General features: G+C 36.0%; 3 protein-coding genes across 9 annotated transcripts; 2 read left to right on the top strand and 1 right to left on the bottom strand.

The window, feature by feature from the left end:
- Positions 1-1,643: 1,643 nt before the first annotated feature.
- LOC103524885 (TAR DNA-binding protein 43) lies at positions 1,644-12,701 on the bottom strand. Of its 4 annotated transcripts, none has more exons than XM_026820177.1 (6): positions 12,679-12,701; positions 4,752-4,995; positions 4,426-4,577; positions 4,156-4,299; positions 2,055-2,583; positions 1,644-1,915 (listed from the first exon to the last, which is right to left on the bottom strand). In XM_026820177.1, exons 2-6 carry the CDS (start codon positions 4,987-4,989, stop codon positions 1,896-1,898), a joined length of 1,083 nt encoding a protein of 360 aa, XP_026675978.1. In that variant the 5' UTR covers positions 4,990-4,995; positions 12,679-12,701; the 3' UTR covers positions 1,644-1,895. The 4 variants fall into 4 exon arrangements, with proteins under 4 accessions (XP_026675978.1, XP_026675979.1, XP_026675977.1 ...); XM_026820178.1 differs by lacking the exon at positions 12,679-12,701 and adding an exon at positions 6,036-6,119 and having other exon boundaries at positions 1,644-1,923; positions 2,063-2,583; XM_026820176.1 differs by lacking the exon at positions 12,679-12,701 and adding an exon at positions 6,214-6,368 and having other exon boundaries at positions 1,646-1,915.
- Positions 6,485-11,484, top strand: LOC103524897 (aldose reductase-related protein 1-like). 3 transcript variants are annotated; one of them, XM_017449780.2, is made up of 6 exons: positions 6,485-8,466; positions 8,605-8,772; positions 9,059-9,376; positions 9,611-9,814; positions 10,042-10,190; positions 10,803-10,859. In XM_017449780.2, exons 1-6 carry the CDS (start codon positions 8,389-8,391, stop codon positions 10,840-10,842), a joined length of 957 nt encoding a protein of 318 aa, XP_017305269.1. In that variant the 5' UTR covers positions 6,485-8,388; the 3' UTR covers positions 10,843-10,859. The 3 variants fall into 3 exon arrangements, with proteins under 3 accessions (XP_017305269.1, XP_026675976.1, XP_026675975.1); XM_026820175.1 differs by lacking the exon at positions 10,803-10,859 and adding an exon at positions 10,887-11,484 and having other exon boundaries at positions 6,485-8,772; XM_026820174.1 differs by having other exon boundaries at positions 6,485-8,772.
- Positions 11,724-17,694, top strand: LOC103524884 (aldose reductase). Of its 2 annotated transcripts, none has more exons than XM_008489926.3 (8): positions 11,724-11,863; positions 13,356-13,504; positions 14,632-14,799; positions 15,099-15,215; positions 15,628-15,822; positions 16,172-16,378; positions 16,783-16,931; positions 17,306-17,694. In XM_008489926.3, the coding sequence occupies exons 1-8, from the start codon at positions 11,860-11,862 to the stop codon at positions 17,346-17,348; spliced, it is 1,032 nt and encodes a 343-aa protein (XP_008488148.1). In that variant the 5' UTR covers positions 11,724-11,859; the 3' UTR covers positions 17,349-17,694. The 2 variants fall into 2 exon arrangements, with proteins under 2 accessions (XP_008488148.1, XP_017305274.1); XM_017449785.2 differs by lacking the exon at positions 11,724-11,863 and adding an exon at positions 13,018-13,166.
- Positions 17,695-17,720: the final 26 nt, after the last annotated feature.

The following is a 17,720-nucleotide window of genomic DNA, read 5'->3' as shown; positions in this document are numbered from 1 at the left end:
CCAAAATCTGTTCGAGTCTGCAGAACCATCTTGCCAATATGGGGTTTCATTTATCAGCTTTTTTCGTTTTTAAAGTCCAAAAATTTCAATCTACAAATTTCCGATTTCATCATGTTCATGACAAGTTTTATTTTACGTCCTCAGGTTCAAAGTGGAACCATTCCTATTCCAAAGTCCAACACAGTGAAGCGAATAACGGAGAATATCAATGTGTTTGATTTCACGCTAGAACAAAGTGATGTGGACAAAATTGACGCCCTGGATAAGAAACAGAGATCTTGTGTTATGGCACCGTGAGTTCAAATAAATATATACTTTTGCTATAGGCTCTATATGGAGTAGGAAAAAAAGGTAGGTTTTAGTGTAGGTTAGCCTACGTACCACGTAACCGGGTGGTCGCAAAATGGCATCCAAGATGATGTGACAGTAAAGATGACCAAATAAAATGTATCCACTCAGGACCACCATTGATAAACTTCGGATTCTTGCATAATTTAAAACTTTATACAGAATTAGTGAAATTTAAAAATAAAATAAATGTCGTTATATTCCATTGTTTCAGATACGCCAATGCACCCGAGTACCCTTTCAAGCCTGATATTGAATTCTGATCTAATACCTTCGAGAAACCTGTATAATTTTGCGATACTTGCCCAATGTGACTGATTGTTGTAAATGCATTATATTTTGGGGTAGAGTCAAATGTACGAAATGATTAGGAATATGGCCCTCCTTGGCATTCCAGACGGGAAGATGTTATATCATTGCAACATTAAAAAAAGCCTTTCTCCTTAACTAAATGATGGTGAAATAAGCGTTAAGAAAAAAAGATCGGGAATTTTTTTGCTTAAATAAATGCCATATTCATTTATTTTCAAAAAATATTACACACAAATAAAACCTTATTCATACAAATTTATTCAAATATTCATGCACATAATTATATTAATTACGTTTCTAGATCAGCGTATTTATTTCTGCAAAAATACCTAGATACATACAAATGATCATCAGGAACATGTAAATGATAAATCCACTATCATTGATACGTAGAAATGAACTTACCATCTTTGATAAAGAAAACTATCATCATTGGAAGTAGAAGCGTTACTTATTAATGCTAGTTTTAACAAATTTCTAAAAGAAATGATTCTGAAATATCACGTCAGCAAAAATAGACCCGAAAGTGTCAGAGGGTATTTTTTCGAATTTGGAAGGTGGTACGGAAATTGATAGATGGAACTTGAATTGATAAATGATTACCTTCTAATGAATAAAATCTGTTTTTTTTTTTTTTTTTTTTTTTTTTACGGAAAGGTACTAGGTAATTTAATTAAAATAGGAACTTACCTAGGTACTTTTCTACTTTTATTTCTACCTATATATTTTCTACTTTTATTTCTACCTACCTATATATTTTCTACTTTTATTTCTACTTTTCTACTTTTATTTCTACCTACCTTTATATTTTCTAATTTTATTTCTACTTTTATTTCTACTTTTCTACTTTTATTTCTACCTAGGTATAAGTAGGTAGTTAAAAATCAATAAACACTTGTCATTCAACTATTGACATAGATAACAGGACCAATGGACAATGAATTGCTTTTACTGACCTAATGCAAATGTGATTATGAGATCTAGGCTAGGCGAATGGTTGTGTATGGGCATTTTTCAAATGCAATATGTACTATTACCAAAGAAGAAAGGGGCACAATAGGAGACGTAAAAAGCCATATGGTGGCATTGACAGGTGATAAATTATGGGTATCCAATGAATAAAAATTGATATTCTGTCCATCCTTCCATCATTTGTCAAAGATTACAGCGTACACAACCAAGCTCCTTCGAGACAAATAAAAAAATCTTACACACGAGATATTAAATAAATGTATCTAATGTCTATTCCAAGGATCTATGGCCAGAAATCCCAGCGCTTGGACTGGGAACCTGGCAGGTAATATCCTAATCCCTTGTAATGAAAGTCCATCGGGTCAGTATAAGTAGTGCTTTAGTTAGACTGTCAGCTTAGAACATTTAGTATTTCGATTCATCTATGGCCTTCTGCACATTAAGAACTTCTGATACTGCCTTGCTCACCACAGCTTGCAGTACATCAGGTGAAACGGTCGCGTTATTAGAGTTGCCACCATTACCATGATGCCAATCATCGTAATCATTACGTCTTCTCTTGTTGTTATAACCTCCCTGTTGCTGCTGACGGTTGTCATAGTAACCGTTTCCACCACCATATTGACGTGAGTTCGACATTGGGCTTCGTGACCGATCGTTTCTTCTATCGAAATTATTTCGGTTATCCTGACGCTCGTTCATTTTCTTCTTCGGTGTCGCCTCCATGACAACAACTTTCTTATCTTTGATGTTCACGTGCTGACCAATCAGAGACTTGGCGACAGAGTCCAACTCAAAAGTCACGAAGGCAAACTCTCGGAAGGGTTTCGGAATGAGAACATCCACAACAGCGCCATAGTATTCAAAATGTTCGCGCAGGTCCGATTCCGTAAGGTCGGGAGTCAAAGAGCCGACAAACACTTTGGATGCAACAGGCTCTTCTGTACCGATCTATATTCTCATCATATAGCAACATACAGCAATCCATTCAATAGCATCATCCAGGAGTCATATTAAAACACATGGAAATAAGAAAAACAAACATACCATAAGCGTGATTGAACACAAGTAACTAAGATATCATCAAATGTTAAAACTAGCAGATATCACATCATATCACATATAGGATGATAAAATTAACAAAACCAAAGAGTAATGCAAGTCAAAATTCTAAAATCACAATATTTTACTTAAACCCATTTTCTACCATGGATGATAAAATTAACAAAACCAAAGAGTAATGCAAGTCAAAATTCTAAAATCACAATATTTTACTTAAACCCATTTTCTACTATTTTGGTAGAAAATAATGTTAAAGTGTCACTAGAACATTATTGAAGCAAATAAAAAAGATAAACATACAATTTACGTTATAAGTTTAGGCACCTCAGATTAAACAATCTTAAAGTAGTGACAGTATTTCGTCAACTATTTCACAAAGTAGGTACAATTTTTTCTACTCAGTCTGATGCGTGCCTCTCGTCATTAAATTTTTGTGCCTCAGTTTGAGTTTGAGGGTTTCATTCAAATAACTTATGCAGAACAATAACACTGCATTAATTTTGCATGTTACAAACACGTAATAAAAGCCTGGAGCCAAGAGCCTCCAAAAATTCATGTCAAAAGCAAACACCATTTTAAAATTCGGACACACCAACAATCAACTTTCTTATTTTTCTGGCTTTTCAAATATTATGATTACTTCAATTATTCAAATACCCTTTGACTAGACTTGACTCAATCATTCTTGGGTTAAACTTAAACCAACACTTTAGCATCCAATATGTCGACATAAAACATGGAAATATATCACAATTTTGAGATTTGTGATTCTCAACCAGACCTCTAAGAGAAAAATATAAAATCATTTATATATAATTCCTATAAGATAGGACTGGCTTCAAAAATAAAATTTAATGTATTATGTGACCAAGATACAAACTTCAAGAACTTGTTTACAGTAGTTATTGAAAGGTCAATCAAAATTAGGGAATTAATTGTAATCAAGGAAAGTTGAGAATCACAAGCCATTAAAAAAAGGTAGAAAACATATAAATATCACATTTTAGTTATCACAACTATCACCAGATAAAATTGAAGTGGTAAAAATATAGAAAAATTCATATCACAGATAGAGCTGAAACATAAAATATTGCATTATCTATGGTAAATAAAAAACATTATCACCACCACACTTTGCCAGTACCTGTAAGTAGGTAGTATTAATGAAATATTTCATTATCAAAGGTTTGACACATGACTATCACAATGTAGGCAACAGTATTCTTTGGCTCTTTAACGGGATTCTAACACCACACAATCAATTGGAATGAATGTTTTAGAACCTTTCAGCATGGCAAATTTATTTTATCCATAAAAAGAAAGCATGCCAATAACCATTGATTGCAAAATACAAGTGTAAGATAATGTCATTCTGAATCTTAACAAACCCCACTATTATATTTTCATGTACTACAAAACAAAACATAATTGATACCCATAAAATACACACACTGATCTCACCTTGGTTGATTCAGGTATTCTCACATCACAAATTCGGTTACCAATTTTATGCTTTTTCAACATGGCTTTCAGTGCAGACTCATGACTTGAAAAGCGAATGAATCCAAAACCCTTGGAGCGTCCAGTGTTTTTGTCAACCTTGACCTAGAAATAATAAAACAAATTATAAATTAACCAGTGGCATGACATTCATTCATAAGAGAAACATCCATGACTGATAAAAACAAAGGAAAAACATGTAGGTATCTCCCTACCATATCATATACTTACATTAGCAAATTCCAAGGTGCCAAATTGTTCGAAGTACTCTTTCAAGTCATTGTCAGTAAATGTCCATGGGATACCTAGCACTACAAGATCAGTGTTCTGTACAGGCCCACTATTGTCAGGGTAGCTCCTTTTACTTTGTGTTGCAGATGAGTCTGTAAAGAGAGAAGAGACTTTTTATTCAAGTAAACAAATTAACAGCCTATTGCTCTTTACTTACTATAGTTTATGAGTAATTTACAATAAGTAGAGCAAATGCACATATGGATAAAAATAGGAAGTAAAAATTTACCAGAAGTAACTTCACATTAGATTACTTTATAACTTACTACCAGAAGCATCAAATGTACAATAGTACACTCTGTCCTGCCAGCCATCTAGTGGTGCATACAAATGACCATCGGCAAGTTTAACAGCTCGATATCTTGACTCCACTTTATACTTGAGACCAATAGCAGATGGATACTGAGCCTGGAGAGTGCTGAGCAGGATGGTGCCATCATCTTCTGATGGAATCTCCATGCCATCTTCTTCCAAGTTGTTTGTGACGTAAATGTACTGGGCCATGATTTTCTGAAATAAATTATTTCAAGAAAACAGTTTGTTTCACAAGTTTCCTTGAAATTCTTGCCTTTCCACTGATTTTTTACTTGCATGTTTTTTTTTTTTTTTATTTTTTTACGTGATTTCTTTACAAATAAACAACCACTTTTTCTTTAAAAAATAAACAACAACTGATTTGTTCTTTTAAACCAGTAGGTATAAGTAGGTAAAGGGGAGAGAATTCGTAATGAACCTTTTCACAAAATGGAGAGAATTCGTTGCGGGAGAGAACTCGGGCAAAAAAAGGTCCACGGGAGAGAATTCGTTACCTCCCCTTATTAGCTTTGTTTAGACTGAATAGGCAATCCTGAATGCCAAAAATCACCTCTTTGTCTTTGCACGCACAAGTATTGGCGTATGCTATGATATCGTTCAACTGTTTTGTTTCAGACTTCCAGGACATACCAACTTTTGTCCGCGGGAAAAGCGCTTAGTGTTAAAGAGGTACCTAGACTTAAAAGAGTGTAAGTACTTATTAGCTTTGTTTAGACTGAATAGGCAATGCTGAATGTCAAAAATCACCTCTTTGCACGCACAAGTATTGGCGTATGCTATGATATCGTTCAACTGTTTTGTTTCAGACTTCCAGGACATAATTCGCTGTCGCACATTTTGCATGGAGTTTTCCCACATTTCGCTTGATTGAAGAGTTCTGTTCATGTAAATATTATGAAACCACGAACTGCTTCAATAAAACTTCCACTACTTCCAGCTGATGGAATCTCCATGCCATCTTCTTCCAAGTTGTTTGTGACGTAAATGTACTGGGCCATGATTTTCTGAAATAAATAGAGAGAGAGAGAGAGAGAGCATAGTTATCTACAAGTTAACTGATACCACTTCTTTAGGTCACAACCACCTTTAAGTAAAAAACACAAAACAAAGTAGACATACCTACCCAATATAACAAGAAGAAAGAAATAAAAGCTGGACTTTTTCAGTTCATGCAGTTGTTTAAAATAAGTAAGGTAGATGGTATTATCAAGAGAAAATTCATGAGATTCACTTACCAGAGGTTCGTTCAACACAAAATTAAGAATTGACTTTCGGCCTCAAAAGCTTAATTGAATGTCAAAGGAGTAAGTAGTGATGAGCTAAATATTTAAATTTTCTTCATTTATATTTTTGGCTTTTGGAATGAAAAATTAGAAAGTGTATATCAAGAGAAAATTCATGAGATTCACTTACCAGAGGTTCGTTCAACACAAAATTAAGAATTGACTTTCGGCCTCAAAAGCTTAAATGAATGTCAAAGGAGTAAGTAGTGATGAGCTAAATACCTATTTAAATTTTCTTCATTTATATTTTTGGCTTTTGGAATGAAAAATTAGAAAGTGAAAACAAAAAATCAATGTAAGAAAATGGCCGGCTTTTAGATGTGAGTAGTTTGAAAAAATTCCGTTCATTTGTCTTAGCGCTCTAATCGTATATTATACAGCGTTGCCAAGCATCTCTATAATAAAAACCTCCCAAAAGACCTCTGAAAACAGGCAACTCAGGCAATATTATTTGAAAATTCACTCGGGAGTACTTCACTTTGTGATTTAAATTAATCCACACTGAAAAGGTAGTTGATTAATTTTAATCTGAAGATTCTGAAGTCTAAAATCAACCAATCAAAGTTCTGAATCAAAGGGGATTCTTTCAATCCACACATTACATTAGTAATTTTATTTTAAGATGGGTTTGGGTAGGTATTTTTCCATCTGACTTTTTTATCCACAGGTCTTCATTATCCCTACATTGATGCGCTATGAAGCTATGATACACGTGTAACTTTGGGCATTTCTATTGCGTTATTCATCAGGTACAATAGAAGGGAACATAAGCAAGCAGGTTCTTTCAAATTACATACCTGGGTTCTTACTTAAGTGTTTTGTTTTTACTGTTCATGATAGATAGGTGTGTGAGTCGTGACTGAATGTAGGAAAGCCTTTGATGCTATTTATTTATCATATTACTTTACGGATACATTTTACATTAGGTACTTGCATGACACACAGATATAGGATAATATGCAAATGACAGGTTGACAGGGGTTGTGTGAGTTACCTAGATATACCAGCATAGTCTCCGATTGACATGCAAGTTGAAGAAATACTTATTATTATTATTATTATTATTTTTTTTTTTCAGGGCTATAAATATGTATTATAAAACCAATAAAAAATTAATATAGTCTTTTCATTATTGGGAGGTACCTGTAATAGTAGTTATATTATAGATAAGCATTTGCATATTAGGAGCTCCTGAACATACGGCCAACTTTTGTCCGCGGGAAAAGCGCTTAGTGTTAAAGAGGTACCTAGACTTAAAAGAGTGTAAGTACTTATTAGGGACGTCACCGAGTTCTCTCCCGACCCAATTTTTGTTCAGGTAGAGTACAACGAGTTCTCTCCAAATCTGTGTTTTGTAAACTACGTATTCTCTCCCAAGCATGACATAGCTACCTGAGCCCAATTAGTGAGTTCTAGTGTTTCAATATTTTCAAGCTCATTGATATATTGCTCGGATTTCAAGCTGAGACCAGAGCAAAAATGAACCAGAAACATGATTTAAAGCGGAGAAAGGTTATTTTGGCAATAGAAAGGTTTGTTAGCTCACTCATGAAGAAACTTGAAGGCGGATATATTTCAAGAAAACAGTTTGTTTCACAAGTTTCCTTGAAATTCTTGCCTTTCCACTGATTTTTTACTTGCATGTTTTTTTTTTTTTTTATTTTTTTACGTGATTTCTTTACAAATAAACAACCACTTTTTCTTTAAAAAATAAACAACAACTGATTTGTTCTTTTAAACCAGTAGGTATAAGTAGGTAAAGGGGAGAGAATTCGTAATGAACCTTTTCACAAAATGGAGAGAATTCGTTGCGGGAGAGAACTCGGGCAAAAAAAGGTCCACGGGAGAGAATTCGTTACCTCCCCTTATTAGCTTTGTTTAGACTGAATAGGCAATCCTGAATGCCAAAAATCACCTCTTTGTCTTTGCACGCACAAGTATTGGCGTATGCTATGATATCGTTCAACTGTTTTGTTTCAGACTTCCAGGACATACTTCGCTGTCGCACATTTTGCATGGAGTTTTCCCACATTTCGCTTGATTGAAGAGTTCTGTTCATGTAAATATTATGAAACCGCGAACTGCTTCAGTAAAATTTCCACTCTCATCCGAGAAACATCGAAGGTGTGCTTTCGCGCGGTCCAATGTACCCTTATTACACTAAAAACAAAACTTGAAAGCTTCAAGTCAAGAACGATCTTTTCTTTAAAAAGCTTGTCAGACTAGCATCAGAACTTCAACGAGAGAAAATCCACTAAATTATCAATTCGAAATCCATTAAGTTATCAATCCGTTCTTTTCCGTCATGGCTACGACGTCGATTCCTCTCGTAACTTTCAACAACGGACAGAAATGTCCGATGCTTGGACTAGGGACTTGGAATGTAAGTAACTTTCAAATAAGACAAAACATAGTATTTTCGTCTTCATTCCCTTTACAGAGATTTCATTCCCATTTCTCAATGAGATTCCGTACGTCCTACAACCCAATATTTACTGTCGAAATGTACATTATGTTCCAGAGTCTTGAAAGAGAGGTATACGAAGCAGTATGCCATGCTATAGACCTGGGTTACCGCCACTTTGACTGCGCCTACTACTACCAAAACGAAGGCCAAATAGGAGAAGCCATCCAAGACAAAATTTCACAGGGTGTCATTACGAGAGAAGACATTTTCATCACCACAAAAGTAAGAGCGTCAAGTTTATGTTATCTTCTAGTCTAGCAGGCTTCATCACCAGTTGGTTTGGAAATTGCAGTTTTACTTTAATAACATTGTAAAAAAAGTAGGGCTAGCAAAGTAAGCAGGTGGGAACGGTTTAAATCCGTTTTTTTTTACTATCGAAGTAAAGGGACCTCTTAGTCTCGTTAATGATTAATGCAATGTAAATCAAGTTAAGTAAAACCATGTAATAAACAGAACTTATCTCTTATATTTTAAAAAAGCAAAATCTCAAAGACCATCTTCCTTGCAGCTCTGGATTACGTTCTACTCGAGTCCGGATCTCATCCGGAAATGTCTCCAAGAGAGTCTGGATCTTCTCCAAATGGACTACGTAAACCTCTACCTCATGCATTGGCCGCACGCCTTTCGCTCAGGCGGTGACCTGGTCCCGTTCAAGGCAGATGGAAAGTTCGATTTCGACGATTCGGTGGATTATGTTGACGTGTGGAAAACAATGGAGTGTCTGGTGGATGAAGGACTGGCGCGATCCATTGGCGTGTCCAACTTCAACACGAAACAGTTGGAGACTTTGCTCGGTGTGGCCCGAATCAAACCTGTTACCAACCAGGCAAGATATTTATTTCTGGTTTTAGCGAGAGATCGATCTTTTAGCGAGGGACAGAACATACTGTGATGTAGTTAGTAGGGAAGTACTTATGCCAGTCAACCAGATAGGAGGGTTAGGGGTTATCAGACCCTGGCCGACTTATTTTGAGGAAAACTTTCAAAAGTCTTAAGCCTCGTTCCACCTTTACCCATAGCTCGCAAACGATAATAATAACAGTTGCCACTGACTTTCCAGATCGAGGTCCACCCGTACTTGACGCAGAAAAAAATGGCGGCATTCTGCAGGGACAACGATCTTGTGATCACGGCCTACAGTCCTCTATCGAACCCCACCAATCCGTTCCGAGCCAAAGTCCCATTTGTTTTGGAAGACCAGACCGTGAAGGATATAGCGTCTCGCTATGATAAGACTCCAGCTCAAGTGTTGATACGCTACCAGGCAAGTATCTGTATCTTCGTATTAGGCATTACTTTCCTGATGAGTTGAGAATGAAGAACATGTCTACCTCGTATAAGTAAGGTCTATGGCTATGGTGAAAAATCACCTGTAAAATACCAACACTGGCGGGGCTTCTTGAAAATCCCACACGTTCCACATGAAAACTTCGACATGTGTTTCTTTCTGTCATTCAACCTGATTCTCATGCGTTTGTGTTTGTCTTGCAGATTCAACTGGGCAACATTACCGTTCCGAAATCGGTCACCAAATCTCGACTGGAGGAAAACAGGGACATTTTCGACTTCGAGCTCTCTCAAGAAGACATGGATACTTTGGACGGTTTGGATGCAAATGGTCGCACTTGTTGTGTCCCTGGGTAAGTCTGTGGTTGACCATCGAAGATAATTATGTATAGGTACATCAGTGGTCTACGTGTTTGATGTGCTCTAGGAATTCAGGAGAATGGTTGAGAACACTATGCTTATTTTACTGCTGCAGTTGTGCATATTGACCAATGACCATATTCCATCTTCGTACTTGTAAGTCAAACTTTCTTGACTTGTCGGGGCGGAGCGCTACCGCGCTCCTTAATATGGATATTTATTGCATTTTTTTAATAACATAATAAATAAATGTCTGTCTGACAACCTACGTACCTCTTGGTGATTCTGGTTATCAAACTAGCTTAGCACGCAGGAGGTCCGGGTTGAATACCCGGCAAGAAGTTTTTTTTTTTTACTTTGAGGATAGGTTTTGAGATGTACTAAGACAATTGAGAACATACTTTCATGTGAGTAGTGGCGGGAAACAAAAGTATGATGATAAAAATTTTGCACAGTGGCTAATTAGCTAATTACCTATAAGTACTACTGTGATTACCATTGAATCTAACCATATACTTAAGAACCACATGATAATTATCTAGGTAAGTACTTAGGTAGGTACTTGTATGTTAATCACCCATCACGCCATTTTTTTATGATTTCAGATCTGAAGCTGCAAAACATTTCCCTTTCGGCGAAGAATAAACTATGCTTCAAGATACAGTATACCCATTTTTTTATGATTTCAGATCTGAAGCTGCAAAACATTTCCCTTTCGGCGAAGAATAAACTATGCTTCAAGATACAGTATACATATATGTACATGAAAGTATCCCTAGGTACAAAGTACATAAGTAACTACCTATAGTCATTTGATATAGCTATTATACATATACCTATTATATCGATTGTACTATATTAATATCATTCAGTCAGTGGGCTCATGTATTGTGCATGTGTCAATACAAAATTCAATACCTATTTTTACTTACAATATTATTACCTACTGATGGGACATAATGAGCGGTCTTTGCTTATTATAGACCCATAATATACGAAGTGTATTATTAAGCCGGATATAGGAAACTATTGTTTTCAGTGTTCCTACCCAAACTGGATTGTGGAAAAAAAGAGGTTTCTTTCATTAGAAATCAAAATAAACATTGCCACTGAGTTTTTAATGGCGAAAAGTGATTTATCTCCTAGTGATTAAATGTAATTTCGCACCTGTTGTGGTTTGTGTTTATCAGTGGTCACCAGTGGCGTTCTAAAAAGGGGGAAACTTCTGTTCAATCACTGAAGTTCGGCTCCATGGATTGTGGTTCTATTGCTTCTAAAAACAATGAAAAAAAGATCTGATGGTCTATTTTTCCTTCTTTTTTCATTATTTTCATTATTTAAAATTATAGTAATTTTATTACTTACAGAAATATCAGTTGTTAGTTTAGAAAATGCAGTTTTATTCTTGTGATGGTTAAATCCTTTTGGTGCCCATTATTAACTTGAAGACTTCTGCACTGGTCTGACAAGGCTTTTTAACAACAGAGCTGAAAAGCTGGTTATGTAAATTCAGTTCCAAGGTGAACTGAGTGTAGCGTACTATACAAATTTATACCTATATAAAAGATGAGTTTGAATAAATTCATTAGGAAATAAGTAGAGAAAAGAGATTCAAATGACAAAGTGGGAAACAAATCAAGGGAGAAAAGAAGAAGTGAAACAATGGGTAAGTGTTCATTTTTTTTTTTTTTTTTTTTTTTTTAGAGGGAGAAAAAAAGAGGTAAAAAAAGGGGTAAATGTTTTTTTTTTTTTTTTTTTTTTTTTTAGTGATGTAATTACCTAACCCCACTAAAACTAAACTACTCAAGTACTTAATATTTTCTTATATTTTTCTTTTCAATATCTCAAATAAAGCCACAGTTAGAGTTGGAATATTTGTCCATTTTAAAAGAATGAACTCTTGACCATCTTGGTCTGCAATCTCATGTTATGCTTGGATATCATTTGGGCATATCTTCTGAGTACCTATAGTCTTTTACATTAACACTAGTGGCAGTGTAGTCTTGACATTTTCAAAAGGGAAAGGTAGGTATAAACCCACATACAGTATGCTGATCTGTTATATACTCATATGCAATTTGCTGGTAGTCTTAGGCCAGCCACTGAGTATCAGGTGGTTTTGACACCTGATGAGCAAACACACTATCAGGTAGGCCCAACAGGTACAGCTGAAAAGGTCTGTCAGGTCTACATGATACCTGATGAGCACACACACTATCAGGTAGTCCTGACAACAGGTACATACACCTGATCAGGTCTACCTGATAGTGAGTGGCTGGCCTCAAGAATCCAGATCAAATAATCATTTACTAATCTTACTATATGCAGTAAGTGGTAAGAAGGGACTTAAGGAGAGAGGGGGAGAGAACAAAAGCAGAGAGGAAGGGAAGTGGTGCTTCCCTAGCCATCATGGACACACCACTATAACAAAAATCTTAACCGTGAGATTGTAGAGTGTAGATAAATATAATTTTTACTTACTGATAGAGGAGAAAGATAGGATGAAGTGCTTAAACCTTAAGTAAATAGGTAAATTAAATACCCCAAAAAATTGAAATGTCAACTACTTATTACTTAACTCACTAAAAATCTAAAAAATCGTTTTTTTTTTTTTTTGGATTTCAAAATTTGAAACTTTAAATTTAAAATTTCGCGCTTCAATTTTCTTTCAAATAAGCTCCGTTTACACGATGAGCGATAACGTTTTGTACACTGTCCCCTTCTCTTTTACCTCCTTGAGAGCGGCCATCTTGAATTTTTGATTTCCCCTTTCCCCCTCAACCACCCATGTCACCCCTTCCCATTGATCCCATTCCCCCTAATCCCCTCCCCTACCGGTGGTTTTTTTTTTCTTCAGATTATCCTTATTCCTTTTTCGTTTTCTTATCTTTTATCAGTTTTCAGTTTTATCAGTTATCAACTTCCTCTCTTTCTTATTCTTATCAACCTTATCATTCCATAGGAGATAGGTAAGTAAAAACCATTACATTCATTATACAGTAACAAATAGCAGTCAAGAGAATCAAGGCAGTAAACGGCAAGCACGACTGCAAATACAAATTCCAACTCAGCAGAACAAGACAAGTTCCATTCTAGTAATTTCCATAATTTCTTATCTCCATTCTCGTTCTACCGGTAACCGGCACTCTTTTGTTCAGTTCCAGTGATTCTGAGTTGGGCTCTGACAAGCTTTATTTTCACCAATAGTTTCCAACCTATGCAAGCTACAAAAATGGCCATCAACTTTCCATTTGTTACATTCAACAATGGGTTAAAGTTTCCCATTTTTGGATTGGGTACCTGGAAGGTAAGTCTTTTCCTTGTGTAGGCAGCCACTTGGATAAATAGAATCTAGAATATGTACTGAGCTATGTATAGGTTCTGTGAACTGTAGACCTCACTCAGATTCTTTTACCTAAGCTGAGACTTTAACAATAACATCCTTTTATATCAACAATTGTTGTTTAACTTGGTACCTATTTGAATTTTGGACAAATTTACAATTTATAAAAATGTCCTGCTTTGAAAAAATGTCTTCTGGGTAATCCTACTTATGAATGGGTATCCCTACGTAATACATAATTATGTATCAAAAGAGAAATAAAACTATCTACATGTCTTATGTAGGTACCTATATTAAAAAAAAGGTGATAATTGATGGATATTTTTGCAGTAGGTAGGGTACCCACCTATTCAAGTGGGCAATACACAGGACTAAAAAATATTCATCCATCTTGTTTTCAGTCCAAGAAAGGAGAGGTGAAACAGGCGGTGGGCTATGCCATTGATATCGGCTATCGGCATATTGACTGTGCTCATGTCTACGAAACACTATTTTAAAACCTGTCAATCACTCTAAAGAAGAAAATTAAAGAATGGTTGAGTTTGAACCTTTGAAACAGAACAATAGGTCATCGGGGGTTTACCTACTTGACTTCCCATGCATATGAATATGTATTGATATGCATAGCAACTGTATTGGGGGATTGTAATGTTTTGAAAGATCGTAACGAGGGCCCCGTTCAACTTTGGGGCCCCTAGGATTGACGTGTCTTGATTCAAGGAAGATTTGTACCAAATTTCATCAAAATCGGACCAGGCAATTGCAAGTTATAGCGGAACATACATTCAAACAAATAAACAAATATTGTGCAAACATCTAAAGCAAATGCAAAATGGTCAAGTTAAAATGTAGACCTTCCCTTCGTTCGGTCAATGAGAGGTTCAATGATATGTAGAACAGAATATAATGAAATTTGGACATTGAAAACCTCTTTTGTCTTGGCTGTCTTGTGGGAAGCTTTCTTCTATTGTATTCCACAGTTCTCATAATGCAGAATAAAATTGATGGCTAATTTTGCAGTAGGTAGGTTACCCACCTATTCAAGTGGGCAATACACAGGACTAAAAAATATTCATCCATCTTGTTTTCAGTCCAAGAAAGGAGAGGTGAAACAGGCGGTAGGCTATGCCATTGATATCGGCTATCGGCATATTGACTGTGCTCATGTCTATGAGAACGAAGATGAAGTGGGTGATGCCATTGCTCAGAAACTCAAGGATAATGTTGTCAAGAGAGAAGACCTCTATATTACTAGCAAGGTAAGGTGTAACACTAATTGCTAGGGAAAACTATCTGATATTACTCTAGGTTGAACTCTTGCAATGAGTTTTTTTTTTACCTGCTTTTTTAACACTTTTGTACTTCATTGAAGAACCTGTCAGAACATAAAAAAAAAAAAAAAAAAAAAAAAAAAAAAAATGCTTGGAGGTGAAGAACCTGTAAAAAAAAAAAAAAAAAAAAAAAAAAAAAAAAAAAAAAATGCTTGAGAGGCTTGAAAAATCTTCTACAAATTTTTACTCACAAATTATTTAATGGAGAAAATCATTGGAAATTTCAGCTCTGGAACACATTTCACCGTCCTGATCTCGTGAAACCTGCACTTCAAAAAACCCTGCAAAATCTCAAATTGGACTATCTAGATCTCTATTTGATCCACTGGCCACAAGCTTACAAGGTAAGTAATGATTTCCCATGTGCTGTAACTAGGGAAATGGCTTTTAGGCCCTGCAAAATCTCAAATTGGACTATCTAGATCTCTATTTGATCCACTGGCCACAAGCTTACAAGGTAAGTAATGATTTCCCATGTGCAGTAACTAGGGAAATGGCTTTTAGATTGAGTCCACACATAGTTGATTGACTAAGTATGAATACAGCTTTAGGCTGCTCAAGCTGTCATTGTACTGGTGAGCATCCCTACCTCTCTGCTCTGTTATAAACAAAATTATATCAATAAAGAGGTGCTCTAATAAACTATTAGTATAATGGTCCAACTTGTTCAGCTGACCATTTGGCTGTAGCTTAGGCTGTCTGTTCTGAGGAAAAAGAAAAAAGATGATGAAGATAAAAATGTTTTTTATTTCACAGGAAGGAGATACTCTGTTCCCTGCTGATGCTAATGGAAAGACCCTCTACTCTGATGCAAACTACGTTGATACCTGGCTTGAAATGGAGAAGCTTGTAGCTGATGGGTTAGTGAAGAGTATTGGAGTGAGTAACTTCAATAGCAAGCAGATCCAGGATATTCTGGACAAAGGAACTATCAAACCAGTTGTGAATCAGGTAACTGGGTTTTCTTTGAAAGTTTATATCTGATTTTTTTCTGCAGGTATCCATTTTTTTTTCTTTCTTCCTAAAAAATAGGAATACCTAATAAAATCAGAGGTTAAGCAATGTTACACATGGTTTGTATCCACATGGGTGACCATCAGGGCAATCATGAGCTACTGGCTGTTCCCAACCCTATTCACACTGGTTGAGCTTAACTGAGTAGGTGGGTAAGTATAGTGTTGTCAAGTGCTTTAATCCCCATCACCAAAAACCTTAGCAGTTACACAGTGAAAACACCTTGAAGGAAGGGATGAAAAAAGGGGTAACAAAAAAAGTTCACCATAGTAATTTCTTTTCCCAGGTTGAATGTCACCCTTACCTGACCCAGCACAAGTTGAAGCAATGGTGCGAAGAGCGCCAGATCCTCATCACAGCTTACAGTCCCCTGGGATCACCAGATAGACCTTGGGCCAAACCAGGAGACCCGAGTCTACTTGATGACCCTAAGATCAAAGAAATTGCTGCCAAGTATAACAAGACAAGTGCTCAAATCCTAATCAAATATCAGGTAAGCTGGGTCTCCTTTTTCTCCCTCTTTCCCTCCCTCCCCTTCATTACAATTTGTCATTTTGTTGACATATTACTTACCAGTGATGTCAGCAGTTCCACTGTAGAAAAATATTGGGAAGCAAGATAGGAAAATGGCCAAATGGTCAATGTCCCGACATTTGTAAACAACTTATCAGCGTTAACAGATTCATGTTAAATGGGAAAGATTAGTAAACAGATAGGCACCTTAGTAATACTGTGATATCCATAGAAGTTGTGAAAAGACTCTCTGTTTCACTACAAATACAAATAATACATTTTTTTTTAATGACTTTTAAGAGGCATCATGGTGCGCCTGTACGAGCTCTTCCACCCAACCACTAAGACTTTGTGAGTCCTATCATATATCTTATTTATTTGTAGGTTCAACAAGGCAACATTTGCATTCCCAAGTCCGTCACGCCATCACGCATTGAAGAAAACGCTCAGATATTCGACTTTGAACTTGCACCAGAAGATATCCAAACGATTGACTCGTTCAATAGGAACCACCGCTTCCTGCTGTTGGAATGGTAAGAGACTCTTTTAGACCCTAGTTGTTGGCGCAATAAATTTACTAGAATCACGAGTTCTACGAGGTTTGAATTAGAAATAAATGTATATCAAGCTTCTCGGAAGGGGTGTGATTGTTTAGAGTTCGAAGCGTCGCGCCACCCGGCCTATATTATAACATGAAACAGGGTTAGAAGGTTTTTTTGGCATTTTCATCTAAACGTGTGATATAAAAAAAAAACGCCTAAGTACGCTACGCTACGTTAGGACCACTTTACCGTTACTTCTACACAGTCATCCTTGCCTATAGATGAGTTAGGAAAATCGGTCTTATTTTCCTGAGCGGAAAACTAACCATAACAACTTTTTATATCCCATTTTTGTCTCATTCCAGGGTGAAAGACCACAAGGATTATCCGTTCAACATTGAGTTCTAATTCTAAGGTCTCCTATTATTATCTCTCACTATCACTTTAATGTCTCCATATCAATGCAATACTGATTAGTTAACTCCATGTCAAAAACCGTCCAGACTTATTATTTTATTGTCACATAAGATCTGCTCTTCCATGTTGAATGTAAGTACTTCAAAGTACCATTTTCTTTACTATCTCTTTACATAGAAAACGAATAAATTGGACAGTAAAGGGAATCCATAAAATTGAATTCATGAATGTGTGAAACCGCGTCAATATTTAAAAGGAATGAGGTTCTAAGGGTACAATTTTATCGATCAAACCTTTTTTCAGGCGAATAATGCTCATTAAGCATTTTTAGAGAAGCATTTTAAATTGTCTACCCTCGTGTTT

The sequence above is a fragment of the Diaphorina citri genome, unplaced genomic scaffold (genome assembly GCF_000475195.1).
Source record: "Diaphorina citri unplaced genomic scaffold, Diaci psyllid genome assembly version 1.1 scaffold124, whole genome shotgun sequence".
NCBI classification, from domain to species: domain Eukaryota; kingdom Metazoa; phylum Arthropoda; class Insecta; order Hemiptera; family Psyllidae; genus Diaphorina; species Diaphorina citri.
The sequence above is the reverse complement of the archived record's forward strand: the minus strand, read 5'-3'. Positions and strand labels throughout refer to the sequence as shown.

Coding starts and splice junctions, on each gene's coding strand:
- LOC103524897 (XM_026820175.1), top strand. CDS start 8,389: ATGGCTACGACGTCGATTCCTCTCGTAACTTTCAACAACGGACAGAAA. Junction 8,773..9,058: donor ACATTTTCATCACCACAAAA/GTAAGAGCGTCA, acceptor TCTTCCTTGCAG/CTCTGGATTACGTTCTACTC. Junction 10,191..10,886: donor CGCACTTGTTGTGTCCCTGG/GTAAGTCTGTGG, acceptor TTATGATTTCAG/ATCTGAAGCTGCAAAACATT.
- LOC103524884 (XM_008489926.3), top strand. Junction 15,823..16,171: donor TCAAACCAGTTGTGAATCAG/GTAACTGGGTTT, acceptor TTCTTTTCCCAG/GTTGAATGTCACCCTTACCT. Junction 16,379..16,782: donor AAATCCTAATCAAATATCAG/GTAAGCTGGGTC, acceptor ATTTATTTGTAG/GTTCAACAAGGCAACATTTG.
- LOC103524885 (XM_026820177.1), bottom strand. CDS start 4,989: ATGGCCCAGTACATTTACGTCACAAACAACTTGGAAGAAGATGGCATG. Junction 2,584..4,155: donor GAATACCTGAATCAACCAAG/GTGAGATCAGTG, acceptor ATGAGAATATAG/ATCGGTACAGAAGAGCCTGT. Junction 1,916..2,054: donor TAATGTGCAGAAGGCCATAG/ATGAATCGAAAT, acceptor TTCTGGCCATAG/ATCCTTGGAATAGACATTAG.